The sequence below is a fragment of the Schistocerca piceifrons genome, chromosome 5, assembly GCF_021461385.2.
Source record: "Schistocerca piceifrons isolate TAMUIC-IGC-003096 chromosome 5, iqSchPice1.1, whole genome shotgun sequence".
Classification (NCBI taxonomy): domain Eukaryota; kingdom Metazoa; phylum Arthropoda; class Insecta; order Orthoptera; family Acrididae; genus Schistocerca; species Schistocerca piceifrons.
Window position 1 is genome coordinate 592,261,377 of NC_060142.1, and position 27,573 is coordinate 592,288,949.

General features: G+C 40.6%; 1 protein-coding gene across 1 annotated transcript in view; it reads right to left on the reverse strand.

Moving 5' to 3' along the window:
- LOC124799156 (uncharacterized protein CG45076-like) overlaps positions 1–22,833 on the reverse strand; it is a 44,487-nt gene extending 21,654 nt beyond the window's left edge. Inside the window, exons 1-2 of the mRNA XM_047262694.1 lie at positions 22,828–22,833; positions 21,021–21,287 (exon numbers count right to left, since the gene is read on the reverse strand). Of these exons, the coding sequence (XP_047118650.1) occupies positions 21,021–21,287; positions 22,828–22,833 (273 nt within the window). The remainder of the gene's footprint in view (positions 1–21,020; positions 21,288–22,827) is intronic.
- Positions 22,834–27,573: the final 4,740 nt, after the last annotated feature.

Sequence of the window (27,573 nt, forward strand, 5' to 3'; positions counted from 1 at the left end):
TGGCTGGTAGTAGTTCTTTCTTCAGTGTTATTTACATAAACAACCACATTACAGTGATCTCAAAAAATCATGAATAAAATAAAATAATATATATTTCAAGAAACGATAATATGAGATCTGGTTGGCAGCAGTATACACAAGAAGATATTTTTGTACTAGAATTTACTTTTCAGTTGCAAAATGAAGGTAAAAAGAATCACACAATAAAACAAAAGTATAAAAGGAAAGTAGAAGATAATTATAATGATTAAAGGTATGCTGTTGCTTGTGCATATATGGTTACAACTAGGGAAGTCCACACACACACACACACACACACACACACACATGTGGCCAGTGTCATCTCTGGGCATTAAGGCCTGACTGCAACCGTGACAGAGGTGAGCAGCAATCTAGCTGTTTGGTTAGTAGGGGAAGAGAAGAGGTGTGGCTTCTGGGGGAAGGATAACAGGGTAGGTGTGGGGGAAGTGCTAGTGCTGGTTGTAGGAGCATGCAGAAATGAGTTGTGGGTAGGATAGATCTGCTAGGTGCAGCATTGGGAGGATTTGCAGGGAAAGGCAAGAAGGAGAGAGTAGAGAAATAGGAAAAAGCAAAGGATTATGTAGGTGTACTGGTGGGGCAGAAGACATGTGTAGTATTGGAGTGGAAGCATGGAAGGAGACAGGCAGGTGCAGAACAAAGACTAACAAAGGTTGAGGACACGTGCCTCAAGACAACAAAGGATATGTTGTAGGGAGAGTTCCCATCTGTACAGTTCAGAAAAGGAGGTGTTGATAGTAAGCATCCAGGTGACACAGGCAGTGAAACAGTCATTAAAGTTAAGCAAATCATATTGGGCAGTATGCCCAGCAACTATGCGGTCCAGCTGTCTTTTGTCCACATTTTGGCAATGGCCATTCAGGCAGTCAAATAATTTGTTAGTTGTCCTCCCCATGTAGAATGAGGCACATTGGAGGCAGCTAAGTCACATGGCTGCTTTCACAGGTGACCCTGACTTTGATGGAATAGGGGATGCCAGAGATAAGTCTGAGTAGGTGGTGGTAGGAGGATGTATGGGAAAGGTTTTGCATTAAGATCTATTGCAGAGCTCTGAGCCATGGGGCAAGAGGTTAGGAGCAGGAGCAGAATAGTAACAGACAAGGATATTGTTTAGGTTGGTTGGGCAGCAGAATATCACAATGGGGCAGGGAAGGGGGGGGGGTGTAAGCAGGATATTTCTCATTTCATTGCACAGTGAGAGGTAGTTAAAACCTGGACAGAGAATGTAATTCAGTTACTCCAGTCCTACAGTCCTAGGTGGTACTGATTCATGAGGGGGTTGCTTCTTTGTGCCAGTTCGTGGGTATGTGAGGGATAGCAGGTGACAAGAGGTAATGAACAGGAGAACTGTTTTGGGACAAAGTGCGGAGGGTAATTCCTATCCGTGAAGGCCTCAATGAGACTCTTGGCATGATATTTTCAGAGGGACTGCTCGTCTCCACAGATGTGGCAACCAATTGTGGCTAGGTTGAGTAGAAGGGACTGCTTGGTGTCAAATGGGTGGCAGCTGTCAAAGTGGAAGTATTGATGGTGGTTGGCAGATCTGATGTGGGCTGAGATACTGATGAAGCCATCCTTGAGATGGAGGTTTGCAATAAGGAAGGTGGTTTGTTAGGCCCAGGAGGACCTGGTGAAGGAAATGGGGCAGAAGGTTTTGAGTTTCTAGAATGATGTGAATTGGGTGTCTTACCCTCAGTTCAGATTATGAAGATCTCATCAGTGAATCTGAATCAGATGAGGGGCTTGGGATTCTGTGTAGTTAGGAAGAATTCCTCTAGTTGGCCCACGAATAGGGCAGCATAGGATGCTGCCATGTGAGTGCCAGTTGCTGTACCAGGGATGTGTCTGTAGGTGAAGCTTTCAGAGAAGAAGTAATTGTGGGTGAAGATGTGCTTGGACATAGTGACCAGTAAAAAGGTGGTAGGTTTGGAAAGGTATTTGTCATAGGCAATTGGGAGAGGTAGACTGGGAAAGATAGTGTTCAACAGCAGCAAGGCCATGGGAATTGGAGACCTTAATGTCGAAATAGGTGGCATTTAACAGTGATGAGCAGCGTGCTGGATGATAAAGGAACATGAACTGGAGAGAGTCGATGAAGCTTTCGAAGGAGAAGTAATTGTGGGTGAAGATAGGTTTGGTCACAGCGACTAGGAAAATGGTAGCAGGTTTGGAAAGGCAGCTGTCAAAGGTAATTGGGAAAGGTAGATGGGGAAAAATAGTGTTCAACAGTGGCAAGCCCATGGGCATTGGAGATCTTAATGTTGAAGTAGGTGGCATTAACAGTGACAAGCAGGGTGCTGGATGATAGAGGAACGGGAACTCTGGACAGTCAGTGGGGAGGGAAGTGGATGGTGTCTTTTATGTAGGAGGGTAGATTATGGGGAATATGAAGGTGTTGGTCCACAAGGGCAGAGATTCTCTCTGTGAGGGCACAGTAACCAGCCACAATGGGATGTCCTGAATGGTTGAGTATTTATACTTTGGGAAGCATGTAGAAGAGAGGAGGGTAGAGAGTGGTGTGGGTAACGACGGAGAGAGCCTCAAGGGTGATGTTCTGGGATGGATTTGAAGAGGGACTAGAGATCCTGCCACATTTAGGAAATGGGGTCACTGTGGCAGGGCCTGTTGGTGGAAAAATCTGACAGTTGGTAGAGTCCCTCCACAAGATAATCCCTGCAGTTCATAACTACAGTGGTGGTACCTTTGCTGGCAGGTAGATTATAAGGTTGGGATCCGTTTTTAGATGGTGGATTATGATTATTTCTGCAGATGTGAGGTTAGTTTCCATGTTGAGTGATTTGGTGAATGATAGGGAGGCAAGGTTTGAGGTTAGGAAATTCTAAATTCTCGAAAGTTAACATGGGATGATTTGGGGGCAGATCACAGTTAGATAGAGGAGTAAACTGAGGCAGGAAGGGTTCAGTATTGGTTTTGGATTGAGTCTGATTGGTAGGGTTAGCAGAGGAAAAGTATGTCCACTGTAGGGACTGGGAGAAGAAGAGAAGGTCTTTAACAAGCCCTGTGTAATTGAATTTAGGAGTGTGGGAAAAAATAAGACCATTGGAAAGGACTGATATGTCTGTGGGACTGGGGCTTTTGGAGTAGTTTCATGACCAAGTTGTGGGTCTGTTTAGGCTCTTGGTTCCATAAGGTGGTGAGAAGGAGTTTCTGACTGTGTGGCAAATGTAGTATATCTGCAAGGCAGAGTTTACTGATTATGAGGATATTCTGGGGAGGGTTGAGAGAGGCCCTGGTAGAGGTGGCAGATAGTGGTAGTCGAAGGTAGTAGTATTAGGTAAATAGATTGGGAAGTTTTTTGAAGTGATGTTGTACATACTGCTCTAGCTCCTGGAGGTCAAGGGTTTCAATCTGGCAGATGTGATGCAGTAATTTGGGATTACAGAGCAGGAGACTTTTACAGATGGAGAGGAGGTAAAAAAGGTTTGGGCCTGATTTATGTGGTTTTGCAGGATTAAGTTGGTGACAGCTGTGGAATGACAGAATTTGAAAAGTTAGGTCTCATTGTGGAAGGAGGGGTTGCAGCTGGAGACATGAAATTTGATGGTCGGGCCATTTGGGAGGATCCTGTGAGTTAGGCAACATTACAGGAAAATTATGTGAGACATGGTTCTGGCTAGGGATAGAGAAACTTTTCTGTATTGGCACAGACAAAAGTAGCATGAATCCACAGTGGAGAATGAAAAATGTATAAAAAAACATAAAAATGCAAGGGAAAATCACAAAAAAGGTGAAACAGATGAAGTATAGTAAATATGCTGCAAAAATACGAGGGGAAATGAACGCAGGAAGAATCAAATTGGAAGTCCAGGAATAATTATCTCGGTAGGAAGAATGTGGGACATGAGGGCACTGCATGTATAACCTGTGGGATCACATAGCCATGTGTTGTGTGTTGACATGACTGTTGATACAGATTGGTTCGGAAGTCAGAGCTTCAAAAGATGTGTGGTAAACAGTAGAGAGTATGTGCAGTTTGGAAGGTGACAGTTCAATATAGGAAAGCAGTGACAGGGAAGGATGGACACTGAGTAACAGGGGAAACAGCACTGGATTGTGGGACAGAAGGGAACCCAATAGGCAGGGAAAGTCCACAAAGGTATAACAATATGGAAAGGATAGGTTGCTACTCATTGTTTTATTTGTCCATGGATCATTCTATACAATGTTATTTGACATGTCATGCTTATTTATCTTAAAATATCTACGTATAAACAATGATTCATTATCCCCATCTGCGACTCAATTCATCCACTATGTGAGTAGCAATCTACCCTTTCCATATTGTAGTTATTCCTTCTTGGACTTTCCATTATTTGGCAGTTTCTTCTATTTTATAGTTATCACCTACACATGGAAAAGAAGCAAGGTACAGGAGAATTTGTTTTATAGATATGTTTATGCAATTAACAGATTCTTCATACCATATTGTATTATTTTAAATCAGTCAGCTGCAGAGTCTCAGCTTTTACTTAAATGACTCATGTAATACACAAGAAGAAGGTTCACATACTAAATAGTGGGAGGACAGTGTAGATACCAATGTCCAACTGAAGTGAATGTGCCATGTAGCTGTTAGAGCTCAAAAGATCCTGTAAATATCTTGCTGGATCCCTTTGTGGCAAAAAAAAAAAACATTTATGGCCAGATCACCAGTCCAGGGGTGCCAGGGTCTACAGTCCTCTAAAATTAAATGCATAAACCTTTACACTGTTGTAAAAACACATTTCTGCTGGTGAACATATATTTCTATATGTTCACTCACATCATCTGCAACACTGAAGTCAGCAGCAAACATTTCATATTGTGTATTGGCAGTGAGTACTATGCTATGTCCAGCAAAGAGGATGAGTTAGTGATATGAAGTGCTGCATTAATAGTACCTGAAAATGTAAGTAAAGACAAAAGTGTAGTCATCGTCTTAGTTGGAAACATATTCTACAAGTTGTGGCTGGAATGACTTGCTCTGTGAGCTGAATGTGGAACATTGCATTTGTTTTCGTAACTTCACTAGGACATCACTGTTGAATTTTGAAATTCTAATGAATCTGATAGAGCCATTTGTTTCAAAGGAAGAGCACAAATAAAAAAAAGCCGTTCCTATGAAGTAGAGACTTACTATTAGTCTTCAGTTATTGGCAACATGAAATTCCTTTCAAAGCCTTGCATATTTAATCCATATTTCAAAGCTTTGTATACTTCAAATAGCTACTATTGTTTTTGAAGGATTATCCAAAGGAAAGACAATTATGTAAAAGACACTAAACCATATGTTTCATTTTATATTTATTTTAAAAAGCTGCAGTAGAATGTAAATAAATTAGAAGTACAGGAGACCACTCACTGAATAGCATGATCAATGAGTCATCAACAGGCACACACACAAGATAAAGAAAACTTGCTAATTTCTGAAATAAAATCCTTTATTGTGTTACAGTACACACACACACACACACACACACACATGTACACTTCTGTTATTTGGTGAGTGGTCTCTTTTTCTCCTAAATTATTTATTGTATATTTGAAAACTTATGAGACATTAATATCTATACTACTATATAAAGGCAAACTGTCTTTTAATGTTGTTACCTGAAATCTCGAAAAGTTCTACACTGACTTACTTCAAATATTTACACAATACTCCAATAAATGGTCAGACGGACAAAGGCTACATATTGTTGAAATATATGTAGTATGTAAATATGTATATGCTAGAAAAAGGGCACCTTCTTGATCAAATTTTTTTTTTTTTCAATGATACTCTAATAAACCTTCGAACAGACGTAGGCAACATATTTTTTATATTTTTTAAATATGTATAGCATATAAATAAATATTTAAAATCTATATGCCTACATAATGACAAGTCAATGAATAACATTTCACCAAAAACCTTGAAAAGTGCTGGACTGATTTATTTCAAATTTTTACACGATAATATAATAAGGGTTCAGATATCAAGAGGAAACACTGATAGCAACAATCGCAAAGTTCTTGTGAGTTTAAAAATATTTTTTCAGTGAATTGAATGTTAAAACAAATTTCAGGCTTAAATCCAGTTGCAAACCTGAAATTTGTTTGAACACAAGTCCCTAACCGAGATTTACTTCAAATTTTTACATGATACTCTAATGAACAATCAGATGGGCATAGGCTACGTGTTTTTAATATACAAGTATACATGTAAGACATAAAGGGGAAATGTTTTTACCAATACATTCAGATGTACATGGACCAAATATTTTTTTAAGCAACAATGTTCGGGTTTCCTGTTAAAACCTAATTTGAGCAATAAAATTCTGTGTAGTGCTGTTCTGTGAAAAAGTGTGACTTCATTTGCTTTCTTGCAAGCAGAAAAACTTTCTCCCATACATATGCTTACTCATCATACATAATTAAAAATATCTGCATACACAACAATGTGCTGATTTGATTTATTCCTTGCAATCAGTTTTTTCTGAAAACAGAAAAGTTGTGTTTAATGCTTATTTGCTTATGCTTAGAATACTACTACAGAATATGAATTTACAGTAACAATAAATGAGCCTCACTGTCGGAGAGAGGAGGGAAGATAAGATGGATGGAGGAGGGGATAGGGGATGGTGGTGGAATGGACAGAGAGAGGTGGGAGGAGGAGATCGAGTGGGACAGGGGTAGGAGGAGATACAGTTAGAGGGTGGAGGAGGTGATGGACAGAGAGGAGGGAGAGAAGTAGGAGATGTAAAAAGAATAGGTGAGGTGGAGATGATCAGAGAGAGAGGGAAGGGAAGTAGATTAGGAGGGACACCAGTTCTCAAAGATATTTAGCAATTGCAAAGCATTGTCAGGATCGCTAGTATCAAATAAAATCATCTTCATTATCTTCCACAATAATCGCACAATCAATACTAACAATATAAGGAAAAGGTAGATTTCTACTTCCCATAAAGATGACATGTTAAGTTGCACACAGACACAGCAGAAAGACACACATAAGCTTTCAGCCACAGCCGATCGCCAGCTCAGACCAGAAGGCACTTGTCATGTAGAATGGATGCAGCAATTTTGAGAGGGCTGCGAAGGGGAAGGGATAGCAATGTAGGGCGGGGGGGGGGGGGGGGGTCTGGTGGGAGCATGCAGGGAGGAGGAGGAGGAGGAGGAGAGAACGGATACCGAAAGGAGAGATGGGTGGGTGCATTGGCAGAGGGTGGTACAGAAACAGGGTGGGAAACAAGAATATGGAGGAGTTGATAGGACAGAGGGGGTGGAAACTGTTGGCTGGAGGGTATGGTGACATTATGTTCTAGTAGGTTGAGGCCGGGACAATTTTGGGAGCAGAGAATGTGTTGTATGGATAACTTCCATCTGCACGGTTCAGAAAAGCTGGTGGTGGATGGGAGGATCCAAATGGGTTAGGTAATGAAGCAACCATAGAAATCAAACACATTATGTTCAGTTGCACGTTGTGCCACAGATTGATCTACTTTGCTCTTGGTCACATTTTGGTGATGGCCATTCATCCTGGTGGACTGGTTGGTAGTCATACCAATGTAAAAAGCTGTGCAATGATTGCAGCAGAAATGATATATGACATGACTGCTTTCACAAGCGACCTGCCATCTAACAGGGACTGGTTGGTAGTCATACCAATGTAAAAAGCTGTGCAATGATTGCAGCAGAAATGATGTATGACATGGCTGCTTTCATAAGCGACCTGCCATCTAACAGGGTAAGTCTATGAATGGACTGGAATAGGAAGTGCTGGGTGGGTTTCACTTGGGTCTTTCATAGGGATATGATCCCTGTGGCAAGAGGTTGGAACTGGATGTGGCATAGGAATGGACTAGCATGTTTTGGAGGTTGGATGGACAATGGAACACCACTTTAGGAGGAGTGGTAAGGGTATGATGTCCCTCATTTCAGGGCACAATGACAGCTAACCAAATAAATACAGATACTGATTGTAGTTGGTCAGTCTGATGTGAACAGAGATGTGGATGGGGACACGAGAGAGGAGGTCAACATCCAGGAAGGTGGCACACTGGGTTGAGTAGGACCAAGTGAAGCAGATGGGAGAGAAGGTGTTGAGGTTGTTAAGGAAAGAGGATAGGATGTCTTGGCCCTGAGTCTGTATCATGGAGATACCATAAGTGAACCTGGACCAGAAAAGAGGTTTGACATTTTGGGAGGCTAGGAAGGTCTTCTTTAGATGGCCAATAAACAGCGTGGCATAGGAGGGTGCCAAGCAGGTGCTCACTGAAGAGCTGCAGATTTGTTTGTATATCTTCCCTTCAAAGAAAATGTAATTGTGAGTTAGGGTAAAGTTAGTAAGGTATATGAGGAATGAGGTAGTGGTTTTGAAGTCCATAGGACTTGGGAAAGATAGTGTTCACAGTAAGACCATAGGCATGAAGGATTTTTGTGTATAGAAAGGTGGCATCAGTAGTGATGAGTAGGGTTCCAGGATGTAAAGGGCTGGGGATGGTGAAGAGACAGTAAAGGAAGTGGTTGGTGTATTTAATGTGGGAGGCTAGATTACGGGCAATTGGTTGGAGATGGTGGTCAATGAGGGCTGAAATTCTTTCAGTGGGTATTCAATAGCCAGCTATAATGGGGCATCCAGGATTGATGGTTTTGTGGATTTTGGGGAGCATGTAGAAGGTAAACGTGTGGGGTGTCATAGGAGGGAGGAGGCTAATGGGTCTGGGAAGGGCCTAAGGCTTTAAGCAGGGATTGGAGGTGATAATGAGCTTCTGGGATGGGATCATTCTGGCACAGTTTATAGGTGGAGGAGTCAGATAATTGGCAAAGGTCTTCCAAAAGGTAATCACTGTGATTCATAACAGCAGTGGTGGAACCTTTGTCTCCAGCTAGGATGACTAGGTCAGGATTTATTTTGAAGTTGTGTATGGTTGTCCTTTATCTGACAAAAAGTTGGTGTTTTGAGGAAGGGACCAGGGAAAGACAGTGAGGCCAAGTTAGAAGTAAGGGATTCCTGGAAGGTGACCAGTGGGTGGTTAGGAGGGCACTGGTATGAACTGGGAGAGCCAGGGTTCAATGTTGAGATTAAGTTGGTTTTGGTTGGTGGGACTGGTGGCAAAGAAGTGGTTCCATTGGAGAGTTTGGGAGAAGGAGAGTACTTTTTGACAAGTCCAAGATGGTTAAATTTTGGTGCAGGGCTAAAGGTGAGGCCTTTGGATAGTACTGAAACTTCTGTGGGGCTGAAGATTCTGTTGGAAAGGATACCAACAGTGTTATGGGAATGTTTCAACTCTGGATTTGGTGGAATGTTAGTAGGGAGTTTTGGGGGATGCGGCAATTTGAAATGATCAGCTAGGAAGGGTCTGGATGCTAGGAGGGGTTGATGAGGAGGAACACTTTTGGTAGGATAGGGGTTGGATAGTAGTGTCCCAAGGCAGCAGTAGGATATCAGAAGGTTGGGTAACTTATCAAGGTGATGTCTAGAATGCTCCTCCAGATGCTAGAGAGCAAGGGATTCAGTTTCTGAATGTGTTCTATGCGGCAGGGATTGTACAGTAGCAGTATCTTGCAGAAGGAGCAGAGGTGTTCCTGGGATGTCTGTGCCATTGGGATATGTTTTTGCAGTACCAGGTTTTGAGAGCCAGGGACTGCTGGAATCTGACAAGATGAATGCCATTGTGAAAGGAGGACTGGGATATTGAGAAAAGAGATTTTTATGTTAAATTGTTGGGGGGGGGGGGGGGGGGGAGGTAGGATTCCACGATTTAGGCAGCATTTAAGAAACATGATGTGGAACTGGATTTTAGCCAGGGAAAGGGATACTTTTCTGAACTGGTGCAAAAAAATGGAGCAGCGGCCCATTGTCCCAGGGATGGCACATGGCAAATGGAAATGACAAAGAAATGGGAAAGAAGATGTGACATGGGTGTGAGGGTTGCTGGCTACAAGAAAAGACATGTAAAATGTGTGTATGGATATGCAGGGACACACACAGAGACACTCAAAAACACACATAAATATGTAAAAATAAGACCAATACATAAAAGTACACAAAAATGTGTGAAGCCACATAAAATATGCACAAATGCGTTAAAAACTTACAGAAATGTGGGAGAAAGGAACAGGTGAGGTACAGGAGACTGCTGGTCTTGGGATAAGGAGAGAAAGGGTGAGGGAAGATCGGTTAGGTCAAGGATCACATGTGTGTGTGGCACAGGTAAGTGTGGAAATTAAAATATATGAAGCTGAAGGAGGAAGTGGGATCGATAGGAATAAATATAATTATCAATGGGAAGAATTTGGGGCATCAGATGGTCCATCAACAATCTATGCAGCCACATAGCCGTGTGTTGTGCATGGACGAGACGATGTGGCTGAGAAGTATATGCTGTTTGGAAGGCAGCGAGTAACACAAACAAGAAAAAGAATGGACAATGAGAAGAGTAATGCTACAGAGAATAGCAACAAAGGAAAACATCACATGGCAGTGGGATGGAAAGAAAGCTGTTAGGCAAAATAAAACAATATAAACATGAGGTTGGAATATCAACAATATAAGGAAAAGGTAGATTGCCACTTCCCATAAAGATGACAAGTTCAGTTGCACACAGGCACAACAAACAGACACTTAGACATAAGCTTTCAGCCATTGCCTTCACTGGAAAAGGAATAACACACACACATTCATCACACAACCAAGCACACCTCATATGCACATACGCATATGACCACCATCCCTGGCAGCTCAAACCAGAATGCAACTGTCATGTGGAATGCAAGCAGCGACCTGGAGAGGATGGGGAAGCAGTGTAGGGGCGGGAGGGAGAGAAGAGTGCTGTCTGGTGGAGCATGAAGGGACTAGAGAGTCAAAAGGTGCAGCGTCGAGAGTCTGTGGGGCAGGAAAGTGGTGAGGGCTGAGAGGAGGGGGGGGGGGGGGGGGGGGGCAAGGAGTGAGAAAGAAGAGGAGCAGGGAAGGGGAAGGGAAAGAGGGGTGGGTGCATTGGCAGAGGATGGCACCCAAACAGAGTGGGATATGAGAATAAGGAGGAGATGGTAGCACAGAGAGGGTGAAAACTGTTGGGTGGAGGTGTGGTGACAATATATTACCATACGCTGAGGTCAGGATAATTCCAGGACAAGGGAATGTGCTGTATGGATAACTCTTAACTGTGCAGTACAGAAAAGCTAGTGGTGGAGGGGAGGATCTAGATGTCTCAGGCAGTGAAGCAGCCACTGAAATCAAGCATGTTATGTTAAGCTGCGTGTTGTACCACAATGTGGTGTACTTTGCTCTTGGTCACAGTTTGGCGGTGGCCGTTCAACCTCGTGGACAACTTGTTTGTAGTCATACTAATATAAAATGCTGTGCAACGAATGCTGTGCAACGATTGCAGCCGAGTTTATACAGGGGATAGTCAAAATAATGTGAACACCTGTACTTATTTGGGAATGGTTTATTAATTAAGGGTTGGACCCCCATTTGCCCATAATACAGCTGTGATCCTTCTCGGAATACCAGCATATAATGATTGTATAGTCTCCAGTGGAATGTTATGCCACTCTTCAATCAGAACCTCTTCTAACTTCTGTAGGGGCGAGGGAGGCAGAAAACTGCTCCAGAGTCTGTACTCCAATACCGCTCACAAGGGTTCAATAATGTTCAAGTCTGGGGACTGTGCTGACCAGGGAAGATGCTGCAGTTCATATGTATGCTCCTCGTACTACGATTGTACCGTCCTGTCTGTGTGAATGGGTGCATCATCATCCTGAAATATGGCATCATTGTTGAGGAACAACATTTGAATCATGGGGTGCACCTGATCACCTAAAATGATCAGACAATCATTGGCTGTAACACAGCCTTTGGGAGTAATGATAGGACCACCAGAATACCATCGATCTCGTAAACTGACATAAGGCTGGGAGAGCGGTGTGCTGACCACCATATCTGCATCCAGTGACGACTGTAGGCTGAGGATGACATGGTGACTGATCGGTACCATAGGCCCTTCAAGGCCTGTTCGGATGGAGTTTAGTTTTAGCAGAATACCATGATATGGGTGCCCACACCATCACACTTCCACCTCCATGCTTAACTGCTGGAATCAAGCAATCAGGATTGTAGGCTTCTTTTGGTGTTCTCCAGATGTAAACCCAACCCAATGTTGGAAATAATGATGTTGACTCGTCGGGCCATAGGATGTGTTTCATTGATCAGCCATCCAGGATTTACGCGCCTGACACCATGTTTTATACTTCTTTGCATTGGTTGTCATGACTAATGGTTTCGGTATAGCAGCTCATCCATGAATATTTGCTTTATGGAGTTCTCGACACACAGTGTCAATAGATACTGGGTCTCGAAGATGGCTATTGAGCTCTGCAGTGACATTACCGCCGTAGTTTTGTGTTGTTTTGACGCAATTTGTGTTAGTGAATGATGACCTCTGTCATTTTTTTTCCCTGATTTGCGCCCACTATTATGTTTACACAATGACATCTTTCCATGTTTTGTGTGGGCTGGTATGACTGTTGAAACAATTGCTCTTGAAACATTCAATCGGTTTTGTGTCTTGGTTACTGATGCTCCAGCTAAGCGAAGGATGTGGTTCAGTTGTTCCAGTCCTGGGTGATACTGGGTACAAAGGGGGCATTCCTTTGTGGCTGGTTGTTGGGGATGTGGGAGGATTAGAGGTGCGAGGAGAAATGGCACAGATCTGATTGTGTACTAAGCCTGTGGATAGTGCCTCTCTGTGAAAGCCTCAGCAAATTAGGCAAGGGAGTTCTTGTCATTGCAGATATGCCATACCTCAGTGGCCAGGATGTATTTGGGGGGGGGGGGGGGGTAGAGAGTTTTTTGGTGGCGAAGGGATGACAGCTGTGGCAATGAAGGTATGGTTGGTGGTTTTAATGTGGACAGAGGTGTGCATGGAGCCATCAGAGAGGAAGAGGTCAACATCCAGGAAGATGGCACGCTGTGTCAAGTAGGACCAAGTCATGTGGGAAATGAGTCATCAGTGTTTTTTTCCAGTCACATGATACTTTGTGATGGCAGGAGTTTTGCAACAAATGCAAGCTAAGTAAGGGTTCAGAACTGAAAAGTACTCACAGTAAAACTGAATTGGTACTCCATCCAGACCTGGTGACTGACCTGTTTTCAACTATTTCAGCTCTTTCTCAATGCCAGGTATGCTTATTCTTACACATTAAATGAAGTCACACTTGCAAATATGAACACCATTAGCTGTAGAATGGAATGATGACAATGAAATCTGTGCCAGACCGAGACTCAAATCTGAATTTCCAACTTATTGCTGGCAGTCGCCTTACTATTTGCATCAATGCATGACCTAACTTCCATATGTCGTCAACCATATGTCTACAAGCCATACTCGTACATCCATTACAGGTGAGACAGATTACTTGAAAGTCATTTGCCCAGTGTCGGCAGATAAATAGGATATCGCAGTGCCTATGTTACTCTGAATTACAATGCAAAAATTTCCTTTGAAAATATCATATTCTGCCTATTCTTATGCCCGTCATAAGGGAGAGAGTCTGTACAACAGTCAAATAATGGCATGTCTGTACACAAAATTTAAAACTTAAGATTTCCTTTTGTTGCCTTTCGTTGCCAGACTAGTGAGTGACTGAATAGAAGCCTTCTATCCACTTAGTGATTTCATGTGGAACCAGAATTTCCTTGGATTCTTGGCAAGATACTCGGCTAACGTATGACAAAGGAAGTTGCTGTATGCTCCACATTCTGATCTTCTTATAGATGCAAAAATTTCTACTAACTTTTGCCTGTTGAATTTGTGTTCTTTTTTTGAACAACAGTCTCTGCTTACAACTTCCCTTGTGGAATGAAGGTGATAGCAGACAAAGAAACTAATTTTAAAAATAAACTGAAGCCATTTCTACTTGACAGCTCCCTCTACTGCATGTATTGATTTGTATTTGACAATACATATGTTTGGTTGGGTTACACGGGTAGGGACACTATCACCTACATACAAACACATGCACTAACCTGAGATGTACTAAAAACCACTTTCATTTATCACAGACACAATACATGATTTGAACACTCCAAAAATGAAACAAAAGAGCACAAAGATAGCCCTTATATACAAAAAGGTACTGCACTAAGCAAACTTGATTAATTGATCATTTTACTGCCACACAGCCTCCCTTGTGGAGCACCGAGGATGAAGAGGTACGGGATGCACGCCCAGACCAAGAGTGCACATCTTTCGTTATTGATAGTCAAATGAACCACTTGGTAAGTAATTTTACTGTGGCATTGGTCCCTAGGTGAGCCATATTATGTGCGCTGTGGAAAGCTGTCTTTCGAATTGCCAGTGAGATGTATGGTCTTGGTGTGTGTTGTGAGATGTCGTGACATATTTTTATGTTGCCATCTAGTACACAGATCTGCTGAAGGTGCAGTTTATAAGAATTGTATAATCTAAAAGGTTCATCAAGCTGCCATTTTAAGAAAAGTAGACGGTGGCCACACTATTTTCACATTTGATATGGCAAATTTTTGTGGTGGACTGGCTGATGTATTCAGTGTGTGCACTGATATGGCAAACATGAGTCATTCACATCCTGAAATGCTGAGACAATAGGTTTGTGATCTGTATAGAGCGTCACTGGTCAGACCTCTAAGAGGGGATAGAAATGCTTCACACCATCGTAAGTAGCTAAAAGTTCTCCGTCATACACATTCCAATACATTTGTCTCTGCTGCAACTTTTTAGAAAAGAAACTTAACAGTTGCCAATGATCATTTGATTTTTGATGTAGAGGCACACCAGTAGCACCTAGGCTTGCATCTGCTACCATAGCCAATGGAGCGCCCATAATAGGATGAGCAAGCAGCACTACCTTGATGAGGCTTTTCTGTAGATGCTTGAAAACATAGCCCGTTTCTGAAATCCACTGGAGTATCTGTTTGCTCATGGTGTTTTTACTGAACCGGACATTGGTGAGGGGTGTTTGAATGGTGCCAGTCCCAGGAAGATGGTGTCGGTAAAAATTCACCATCCCAAGGAAACGTCTTAGTTGGTGGTAATCTTTCATTATCGGGAGGTTATGCAAAATGGAAATCCTCTCTGATGACAGGGAGATGCCATTTGCTGGTATATTGTGTCCAAGGAAAGTCACCTCTGATTTATTAACCACGCACTTGTCTTCATTCAGCTTGTTGTTTCTATCTAAACTCCACTGTACTGTACTGTCATACTGCTCATGCAATTGGGTGTCTTGTGAAAATACTAGTTTGTCATCTAAATGTACAAAACAGAAGGGAAACCCCCTTTAAAACTTTGTCACGAATGCTGCCAAGTTTGGGCAGCATTTTTAAGTACATATGCCATAAACAAAAACATGAATATCCCAAAAGGAGTAGTGAAAGCTGTACAGCCATCTTGGATATATCACCAGGTGCAATAGTGATTAGAGAGCAAACCTTGCAGCAGTCCATAAAAATAAAAACAGGCACACCTGCCAAACTGTTTGTAAAATCCTGCATGTTAGCTTATGTGTTACATATCAGGTATTGTTCTAGTATTCATCGTTTGATAATCGCCACAAGTGCACCACAAACCATCTTTCTTACACGCTAGATGGGATTGTTGATGACCATGGACTGTCGGATAACTCCATTCTCAAGTATCTCCTCAAATATTGATTTAATTGGGAGGCAGGGGGAGGGGGCGGAGGGACCAGTGTGGCAAATATATGATGTACCGTGTAGTGCTTAACACCACCCTGTTGCGTCGCTGCAGTAACCTTCACTGAACAAGCATAGTTTGTATCCTGTGTACACTTTGTATTCACCTTTAACTTTTTCTTCATTTCCTGGGCTACTTGTATTTCACCTTCTCTGGGCAGCAGTTCGCAACATGTTGCACTTTACTCCAGCATACATCTCCTCAATGTTGTGTAGATTGTAAATCAAGCTGCAGTTGGTGTTTTCCATCTGTGCACACTCACTGTCATCACTGGATGTATTAATCTTGTTGACTCTACTTGCCATGTTTGCTGCAAAGTGACCACGGAACCTGGACACAGTGCAACTATCACTTGTGTGTGTTAATTGGGAGTTCTCCAAGCCCACTTTCAATGCAAAATCCCATGAAACTTGGTGCTTAGATAGGGTGAGATATAACAAAGATCACAAATGCCCATTCGAACTGAGATTCAAGGCCAATATCAATTGTGAGAGTTTTGCAGCCGTATGTGAGGATATGAGACTTGCTCACTGCCACTAATGGTATGGGTCCACAAGTCTTGATGTCCGGTGTATACAAGACCGCAATGATGCTCACATCTGAGCCTGTGTCAACAGAGAAGATCAAGCCTGACATTTTGTTCAGGATGTGTAATCTCATGACACACACTAATGTATGCTGGAGGAGGTAGCAGCGATTGAGACAGCGGTGTTGATGTTGTGTTGCTATAAATGACCTATCATGCTTTGTGGCCTGTACTACACTATGTGGTGATAAACCTCCAGTAAGAGTGCTGTTGGTAGGTGTCATGATTTGTAGCACTACTGCAAATCACAGTTGCCAATTTGGAGGGAATATGACTCCTGCACTTCATAGCTTTAAATCCAAAGGCTTTATGAAACCAAAAATTGCCTGTTTTGGTAGCTTGGGGTAGTCTGTAACAATGAGAGTGCAGAGTCAAAACACATTGTGCATGAGTTGTTGTTGTTGTGGTCTTCAGTCCTGAGACTGGTTTGATGCAGCTCTCCATGCTATTCTATCCTGTGCAGGCTTCTTCATCTCCCAGTACCTACTGCAACCTACATCCTTCTGAATCTGCTTAGTGTATTCATCTCTTGTTCTCCCTCTACGATTTTTACCCTTCACACTGCCCTCCAATACTAAATTGGTGATCCCTTGATGCCTCAGAACATCTCCTACCAACCGATCCCTTCTTCTAGTCAAGTTGTGCCACAAACTCCTCTTCTCCCCAATTCTATTCAATGCCTCCTCATTAGTTATGAGTATTGTCATCCTAATTTGTTGAGGGCTGTAATGTTCAGAGCTGTCTTGTCATCTTCTCAACCACAGAGGCATCAGGATGTAGTGACTGTGCAGTAAGGCATCGTGTCATTGGACAGACTTGTGGGTATTGGCTGTCCTCAGCTGAAGCAATGATTGACAGTGGCCACTATGGCAATCAAGTCGAGCATAGCATGCACTCTGTCAGCCACCTGGAGCATCTTACTGCCACTTGTGTGCAATTAAAGCCGCCTGTACCTCAGGGAGCGTTTGTTGTTGCCAGATGTACAATAACAATGTGATAAAAACCTCACTAGTATTGGGTGATGGCAAGCAAATGTTGCCAGAATCTCAATAGAGTTTTGTCACCCCACTTTTCATGATATAGCACTTGTGTAATCTTCTGTTCTGGCAATTTTGTGCAATGATCAATGGGAGCCATCTTGAGAGTGAGTACTGTGGTTGGAGTAAAATACTATCTGACACTAATGACATCGCACATTGTGCCAGGGTATTGATTGCCATTTTAAATTGCAAAATGGTCTTCAGAAACATGCTGAAGGGCAAAGTTGTTTACCATAATTGCAAACCATAGTTTGGGCTGGGCGAGGACGAACAGCAGAGCCTCTAATTGTAAATGCAGTGCTGTAAAACCAACAGTGCTAATGGACAGAATGTCTGTTGCTCTGGAAGGCAGTTGTGACATGGGTGAAAGCACCAGAATCAGCAACTTATTCATGTGAAGCTTAATGTTCTAACCTGTTGCATTGAGGACATGTGAAGTGTTGTCTTGAGTAAATAGCACTGTATTCATTGAGTGACCACACAGCTTGGATGGCACCATGATGTCCAATATACTGGCACATTGTACTGCATCTCATGGTCATTGCACAGGTGAGAAGAGCTCTAAAACCTCAATTTTCTGGTAGATATGCTGTATTTCATTGGTAATGGTATGCAACATGTTATTTGCTTCCTCCATGATGAAATCGTAATGTTGCAAATCATAGAAAATAACAAGGAAAACAATCAATTATTGACAAAATTATTTAATTGGGTAGATAAAATATCTACTCACCAAGCGGTGGCAGAACACACACATAAAAGACTGTTGTAACTGGCAAGCTTTCAGAGCCAGTGGCGCCTTCTTCAGGCAGAAGGGTTGAAGGGGAAGGAAGAAGGGTGAAGGAAAAGGACTGGAGAGGTCTATGAAAAGGGGTAGGTTTCGGGAAAGCCACCAGGAACCATGGGTCAGGGGCGACCTACCGTACAGGATGAGAAGGGAAGTTCTTCTTCAGGGTCACCAATTTTGTACAGACAGTATCATCTACAGATAAATATGTACACCAGTTTCAGATGTACTAAAAACCACTTTTATTCATCACAGGCAAATACACAAAGCAAACACTCCTAAAGCCAAACAAAACATCACAAAGATAGTCCTTACATATAACCAGATAATTCACTGATCAAGCCCAGTTAATCGATTGCTTCACTGTCACATATATATTAAACTGCATTATGATGTAAACAACTAGCAAGTAAATTTTCATGAAGAAAATGTATCCTATTTGTATATGTGTGCTGCAGGCTGTCGCAAAATATATCATGCTGTCAGCTTTTGTATTCAACATTCCTTTTACTTATTTCAGATGCAGCAGAGTGAAATTTTTTTATAAACTTTGATTTCATTTTTACTGTTAAATTCATGTCTAAACCTGTGATACAACAAGTTTTTGACCTTTAGCTAAACTTTCACATTTCACAACCCAAACTGTAATGATTACTAACCATGCAGACATAGCAACTGAAACATATATATTATTCGAACAATGTCAACAAGTACATGCATTATTAAACATAATAGCTTAATTGACTTACAGTTACAAATGACAAATACAAAACTATTTAACTATAAGATCACACAGCATAAAATACAAATTTAGTTCTTGTGGTAAGTTTTACAAAATTCACAAACCTTTGAATTAAAATTGACATTGTGGGCATTTTTAACATGTTAATTTTGGCATGACAGATTGGCCTTTTTCTTGTCTCCAGTTGTGATAGATCATTTTAACTTTTTATATAATTTTATAGAAATGGTACAGTGACTCAAATTGCTATAAAATTGCACACACAGTGTACGACTTTTATAAAAGCTTGTATATTTAAAGAGATGAATTTGAAGTGTTGGCAGTAAGTAATGAAAATACTGAAACTCCGGAAGTAATGCTAGGTAATGTATGAGAAGAACAAATTGAGGCAACCAACTGGAACATGAAGGGGAAAATTAAGAAAACAAAAGGAAGAGAAAAAGTGATTATCAATGTAGATACATAAGGCCTCAGATCTTAATTCACGAACAAGTCTGGAGGAAGCTTTTATCAAATCACTGATGATGATGAAGATGGATATACATGCAAGCACTGTCCTTCTATAAATTATTCTGCATCTTTACTTAGGACTGGCTCTAAATGACAAAATGAAGGGCTGTGTGGTCAAAAGGCATTCTGGTGTATTTGGTGCCACCCCATCAGAACAATTACTTCTGATTTAAAGTATATTCCCAATAGACATAATCACAAGTATTTTGATGCTTCATGCTGTCTAAGAAGGAGATAGTGGACAAGGTTCAGATGTTAACCACTAATGTTACTTGTAATAAAGTCCAGTTAATGCAGTGGTGTGTGGATACCTGGCAAAATGACTGAAATTCATTTGATGTACATGTCAGTAGATCTAAGAAAACTTGTGAATACCTAATAAAGGCTAAAGATACATCTTCCCTCTCATATTCAAGGGATTGTTCACATGCTGTCTGGGCATGCCCCTTAATCTCAGCACCTAGTCAGAATCTAACAACAGGAAATGTGAATGCAGAATTGTTGATTCCCCTGAGCACACTGCATTACAGTGTCCATCATAACACACAGATGAGAGATGGTACAAGAGTATTGATAATATTCACTGGTTAAGGTCCACAGTTGTGGGAAATTGTGAATAACATGAAAGATACCAATTCCTAGTATCTGCACAATAAATAATTCTGCAGGCATCACGGAAATCTGTAAAACAGGCCCCAAGTACATAAAACACATAGTGTAAGTGAAAATGTGTGTAATAGTGTAACTGTGAAATGCTACCTGTAGCAACACTGGAAGAGCGATGCATAACAGTAGTGCCCCCTTAACCCCACATTATCGTGATTATCTCATAGTACCACTTCTGTGGCCTACTGACTTACTGAGGTGTCAGCAGCCACAGCACTGTAGCAGATGGCATCTCAACATTCACCTAAATGCCCAGAAGCAGACAGTAATCTAGTATGCAAATATGTTGTAACATCTTTGTTTACTTGGCAAATAGTAGTGGGATGGTGTTCCCTGTTTTGAATCACATGTCACTATATAAACTACAGTAATTACAATGATTTGGTGGAGTATGTCAGTGGTAGTAGACATTCATATTAACAACAGATGTAGCCACTGCTACTAACACTTGCGGTAGGTCCCTACCGGTGTGTGAAAAGACCTGAAGTCTTTTCCAGGATACTTATATAAACACTGGGCTAGTGGCAGGAATTTATAGAACAGGTACTTGAATTTTGTTTCCTACTGACGGCCACTTCTCTTTGTGTTATCAAATTTGGGTTTTAGTTTTCCACAGCTGATTCTGTTTTCATCATTCTCTAATATTTTAAGTTTTTAAACTACTACCAGCAGTAAATTGATGGCACTAATGAAACAACTGTCATTAAATAAACTTTTCACACAAACTGTGTCAAATACAAGGAAACAAGCTTAATAAATAAAGCAACAAATAAAAAAACTGATACAAGAAATTAAGTTATGTTACAAAGGGTTGAAGCAGTCCTGAGGCACTGCCTTTTGCCATGTGTAACAAAAATGACTTTTAGCAGAACTATTAGATAAAAGTTAGTATACTGGTTAAGTGATGGACAAAAAGATCGCACCTCACCTGATGTGAAGCCTGCTGTGCTGCAACCTGCTGTGCCTCTGAGGCAGCCTTTGCCTCCTGTGCAGCTTTCTGAGCTATGCTTGAGGCCTTGGCTTTGTTCGCGTCTCCTGAGCCTCCACCACCCCCTCCGCGATGATCACAGGCACCATTCGCACAGCTTATATCTGCCCTCAGTCGGCGTTTCTCATGTGCACCTGGCTCCATCAGAAGGTCCTCTACACTTGGCTGTTCGCCCCCCATCTGTTGTTCCTGCTGTTGTGGCTGAATCTGAAAATTTCAAGTCATGTGCTCATATACCAACTTTGTAGTTGTTTAAGTCTAGTTTGTAAAACAACAGATAAAATTAAGCAAGTGCTTCTAGTGTTACAGTTTACAACAGATCAAAGAATACATATTAAAATGAGTGGCATCACTGTAAACCATTCATATTTCCCATAGCTAAATGAACAGTTATTCAAATGGCAAATCAAGGCTTACAAGTTATGGAGAGTTGTGTTACATGTGAGTGACATAAATGGAATACTTACTGGGTGATTCCATGAGAAGGTTACAAACTTTGTGGGATGATGGAGAAGGGTAAATGTATCCATTTGAGGTGAGGGACCCTGGTCTGGAAATGACCGAGTCAAAAGTTATAAGCAAAAACTGTTCTGATACCTCTCAAAGTGGAATATGTGTACCAGTACTGTTTTTTCTAAGACTGAAGGGTAGGCTATACCAGTACTGTTTTTGCTAAGATTGAAGGGTAGGCAACTTTCAGTGGCAATAGTGTGGACCAAAACAAGAAAGAAATGTCAGTAAATGTGGGCTCTAAAATATATACCTTAAAAGCTATGAGTATATGTCCATCTTCGCTACCGTAAGACACATCTTTTCTACTGAACAAGCATTCATAGCTCTTAAGGTATGCATCTGAGCTCATGTTTATTACATATAAAACTGCGAAAGAATTAAAATCTACACTTTGAACAAAAGCTGTCACTTGTGTGTATGTACCCAAATATAAAACAAAAATTATGCATGGACACAATTTATAACAAGCAACACCAAGATAAAGGACTATTCACAGTTTTGAGACTTATACTTTGCTCTAAAAGTAAAACATGACAATATTTCCAGATATCATTTGAGATCCCACGTTGTGTTCCCCACCCTGCAAAATGTCAAGCCCCAATTCTAGGTATTTTTGTATGAGTAGTTGAGTATGTGACAAAACTGTATATTTTAATGTGTATTAATTGAGATTATAGTGTTTTGTAGCATGTGTATTATGCTGCCTGAGACAGCTAAGCCAATGGCAGAGGCATTTAACATAAACAACAAGAAAATGGACCAAAGATGATGTCAACACCATTGTTTGGTGCTGAAAGAAAAAATAAATTTGGGCTGGGTGCCAAATTTGAAGGCTGTTACTGTTAGAGCTGTTGTAAAGAATCAAATCAATGCTCCTTTCTCCTTTTTAGTGGTTAGGAGACATTGCTCATGAGAGATAATCCTGAGTCAGCACACTGAGCATGGTGATAGACTATATTCTGGAGTAGACTGCAAAGGAGTGTGCTTCGAATCTCAGATGACAACTTGGGTATTTGTGAGTCTAATTTGTAAAATATTTTTGAAATTAATAGTAGGAGAGCTGAAAACAACTTAGGACACAATGCCTGAAAAGGGAATAGATCTGTTTTTTATGATAAGTGTAAAAGTGGTGGAGCAGCTTTGATTTTTGTTTTATTCCTTTTGAGTAGAAAGTGTAGGTTGGAGATGAGACTGGAGCATTAGTGCGATTTTAAGATTTTTTTCTATGGCTCACCATCATGTTAGCCACTGTATTAAATTTAAAGCATAAATATGTTGTGGATCAGTATCTCCATGTCAATTTTGTATGTGCATTTAAAAAATATATGTATTTAAATTAGAGTATGGTCAAGAAACTTTAGTAATTCATGGCAATCAGATCCGAATTCAGTTTAAAATATATATTGAAAGGATTTTTATTGGTTTTGGGAAGCCAGTAGAAAAGTTATTCTTTTTCCTATGTAAACTATTATGATGCTTAACAGCTAAAGTAAAGATAACAGCCTGGCAGCTAATGGTGCAATGACAAATTGCTGCTAATACTAGTCAGATTGAAAATAAAATCTCTTCATCTTTACTGAGAGATTTCAGTGTTGTGGGTAAGTCTGATGATTGTGGTTAGTATCAGAACACTTCACAATTAGTGTATCTCATCAAAGAAGTAATAAAGGAAACACAGTTGGAGGGGAAATGTGACATTGTGATAAGAACAATGAACAGAAAAGAGAACCCCCCCCCCTCCCCCCCACACACACACACACACACAAAATTCTTTGTTAGACCTTAAGATGGAATAAACCCTAAAAACAAATTAGGATAAATCAAAGCAAACTGTATATTTTAATGATCTTTTAGAAATCCACCATTTAATCCTGAGAAATTTGTTGGTTTTGTTGTTGTTGTTGCTGTGATCTTGTGTGGCAACTGCTTTGATTCACCTCTCGATGCTACTCTAAACTGTGCATGCCTCTTGTGCATGTCTCTTTTCCTCTGAGTCCCAAGTGCCTGGAAAAAAGTGCGGGTGACTCCAGTATATAAGAAGGCTAGAAGAAGGGACCTGTAAAATTACAGACCACTATCCCTAACATCTATTTTCTGCAGAATCATTGAACATATTCTCCATTCGACTCAGATTACCCTTTTCTCACATGATATACTGTGAACTGTGGATGAAGGGCAACAGACAGATACCATATTACTAGATTTCCAGAAAGAATTTGAAATAGTGTCCCATTGCAGGCTGTTAACAAAGGTATGTATGAGTGTATGGAATAAATTTACAGATATGTGTGTGACTCGAAGACTTCTTGAATAATAAAACCCAGTATATTTCTCTTGATGGCAAGTGTTCATCGGAGACAAGAGTATCATCAGGAGTGACCCAGGGAAGTGTGATACGACTGCTGTCATTCTCTATATACATAAATGATTTTATGGACAGACTAGGCAGCAATCTGTGCTTGTCTGCTGATGATGCTGTGGTGTACGATAAGGTTTCAAAGTTGAACGACTGTAGGAAGATACAAAATGACGTAGACAAAATTTTCAGTTGGTGTGATGAATGGCAGCTAGCCCTAAATGTGGAAAAATGTAAGTTAATGTGGATGCGAAGAAGATCAAACTTGTAATGTTCGAATACAGTATTATTAGAGTCTTGCTTGACACAGTCAAGTAATTTAAATATCTGGGTGTAATATTGCAAAGCAATATGAGATGGAACGAGTATGTGAGAAGTATGGCATGGAAGGCGAATGGTCAACTTCGGTTTATTTGGAAAATGGAGACCGCATATAGGATTCTGGTGTGACCTATTCATGAGTACTGCTGGATTGTTTGGGATCCATACCAGATCAGACTGAAGGAAGAGACTGAAGCAATTCAGAGGCGTGTTGCAAGATTTGTTACCGGTAGGTTCAAACAACATGTAAGTTTTATGGTGATGCTTCGGGAACTCAAATAGAATCCCTGGACGGAAGGCGACATTCTTTTCAAGAAACACTATTGAGAAAATTTACAGGACAGGCATTTGTAGCTGACTGCCGAACAATTCTACTCCCGCCAACATACATTGCATGTAAGAACCACAAAGATAAGATATGAAAAATTAGGACTCATACAGAGCCATGTAGACAGTCATTTTTTCGTCACTCTCTTTGCGAGTGGAATAGGAAGAGAAAAGACTAGTTGTGGTACAGGGTACCCTCCACCACACACCATATGGTGACTTGTGGAATATCTATGCAGATGTAGAATAATTGTTGAAACCAACAGCCTTTCAAATCTTCTTACTTTATTCATCTTTTGCTCAGTTAATGACTTTTGCCCCCCCCCAAGGGCAATACCAAACTGGTGAGCCCGTGATATCTCAGAATGTGTCTTATCCAGTGACCCCTTCTTTTAGTCAAGATGTGTCACAAATTTGTTGTCTCACCAGTTCCATTTGATAGCTCCTTCTAGTTATGCAATCTATCCATTAATTTTCAGCAATCTTTGGTAGCACCACATTCAAAAGCCTCTATTCTCTTCTTGTCTTAACTGTTAATCATCTGTGTTCCTCTTCAATATAGCCACATTTCAGATAAATACCTTCAGAAAAGACTTCCTAACACTTAAATCTATATTCAGTGTTATTCTTCAGAAACACTTTTCTTATCATTGACTTTCTACAGTTTATATCTTCTCTACTCTGGTTCATCATAAGTTAGTTCACTTCCCATATAGTAAAACTCATCTATTGCTTTTAGTGTCTCATTTCCTAATCTAATTCCCTGATTTAATTTTACTGTATTCCACTACCCTGTTTTGCATTTGTTGATGTTAATCTTATGACCTCCTTTCAAGATGCTATCCTTTGCTGTCTCTAACCAGACCTCAAAGCTTTTATTTCTTCTCTCAGAACTTTATGTCCTACTCCAAATTGTTTCTTGGTTTGCTTTACTGCTTGCCAAGTGTACATATTGAATAACATCAAGGATAGGCTACCACCCTGTCTCACTGCCTCCTCAACCACTGCTTCCCTCTCATGCCTTTGACTCTTATAAATGCCATCTGGTTTCTGTACAAGTTGTAAACAGCCTTTCACTCTCTGTATTTTACTCCTTTGCGTTCAGAATTTCAATGACATTATTCCAGTCAACATCATCAAAAGCTTTCTCTAAGTCTACAAATGCTACAAACATAGATCTTCCTCCCCTTAACCCATCTTCTGAGGGAAATCATAGGATCAGTATTGCCTCATGTGTTTCTACATTTCTCCAGAATAAAAACTGATTTTCCCTGAGATCAGCTTCTTTTAGTTTTTCCAGTCTTCTGTAAAGAATGTGAGTTAGCATTATGCAAAAATGACTTATTAAACTGAAATTTTAGTAATATTTAGACCTGACAGCACATGCTTTATTTGGAAATGGAATTATTACATTCTTCTTGAAATCTGAGGGTATTTCGCCTGTCTAAAACATCCGGTACATCAGATGGAATAGGTTTGTCATGGCTGGCTCTCCCAAGGCTATCAGAAATTCTGACAGAATGTCTTCTACACCAGGGGAATTATTTTGACATACGTTTTTCAGCACTCTGTCAAATTCTTCTCACTGTATCATATCTCCCATCTTCATCTATGTCCTCCTTCCTTCCTATAATATTACTTTCTAGTTCATTTCCCTTGTATAGACCCTCTACATACTCCTTCCAACTTCCAGTTTTCCTGTTATATTGGAGTTTTTACCTCAGTTCCCATGCTTGCAGAAAAATAATAATGAATTCCGGATGAGTCATGAATTCAGGATGAGTCCAAATTATTGTTTAGTTTTATCACAGTTGTGTCATCCTCAGTGGATTTTTTAAAATCTTATTTACCTTTTATTTTACATTGACAGTGTCCCATGGCTGCCAAAACAAAACAATTCGTTACTTGCGAGAAGGCGGACCCATCCTTAATTCATTATTATTTTAGTTTTCCATCTGAGTACTTGATATTCATACAGCTGTTTCCCTTTCCTCCAAAGGCCTTTCTAATTTTCATGTAGGTGGTATCTGCTTTTCCATGTATGCTTCTAAGTCTTGTAGCCATTCCTGCTTAACCATTTTGCAGTAACCTGGTTCCAAAACCTCTGTCTTACCCTTATAAAGGGTGATTCAAAATTACTATTGCAGACATCTAAGGGTTGTAGAGGGCATTTAGTAGATGAAGTTGTGATCAGTTGATAACAAACCCTTGTCTGGGAATGTACCATTTGGATATAAAATACTTTTGAAGATTGGATCACTTTCAAAGGCGTCACTTCACTGTACACACACCAGCTGAGAAGAGGGTGCTGTTGTCAGTCTCTGTTGTAATTATGACATCACATAACACCTTTGTCTGACTACAACAATGGCTATGAGAAATTGGTAGTTTTGAAAGTAAAAGGGTTGGCTGCGGTGCTTCATGGACAGGCTCCATTCTCAACTTTGAAGAGGGCATCTGTCAGAAAGCTATGAGTAGGAGATGAAAGTGATCCGAAACTCAAATTGATTTCACATCCAAAATGTAAATTTTCAGATGTGTTTCTTATCAAAATTTCATCTACTGAGTCCCCTCTACAACCCCTAGAACCCTGTAGCAGGAATTGTGAAACAACCTGTACAATCAGTGTGAAACTTTATAGTGTCTCCAGGTCTGTTCCACATACACAGCCTTCTTTTATGATTTTTAAACCAAGTGTTAGTGATGATTAAATTATAGTGTGCAAAATTCTACCAAATGGCTTCCTCTTTCATTCTTTCCTCCCCAGTTCATATTTACCTACTATTATTCCTTCTGTTCCTTTTTGTATTATTGAATTCCAGTCCCTCATCACAATAATTGCCTCCTACACATTAATTACAGATGATGCATTACTAGATGTCACATATTACTTCATTCATACATATACCATGTTTCACAGATTTTAACACAAAGTAGGACTATCAGGGATAAAAATGAATGACAAAGTTTGTTGTA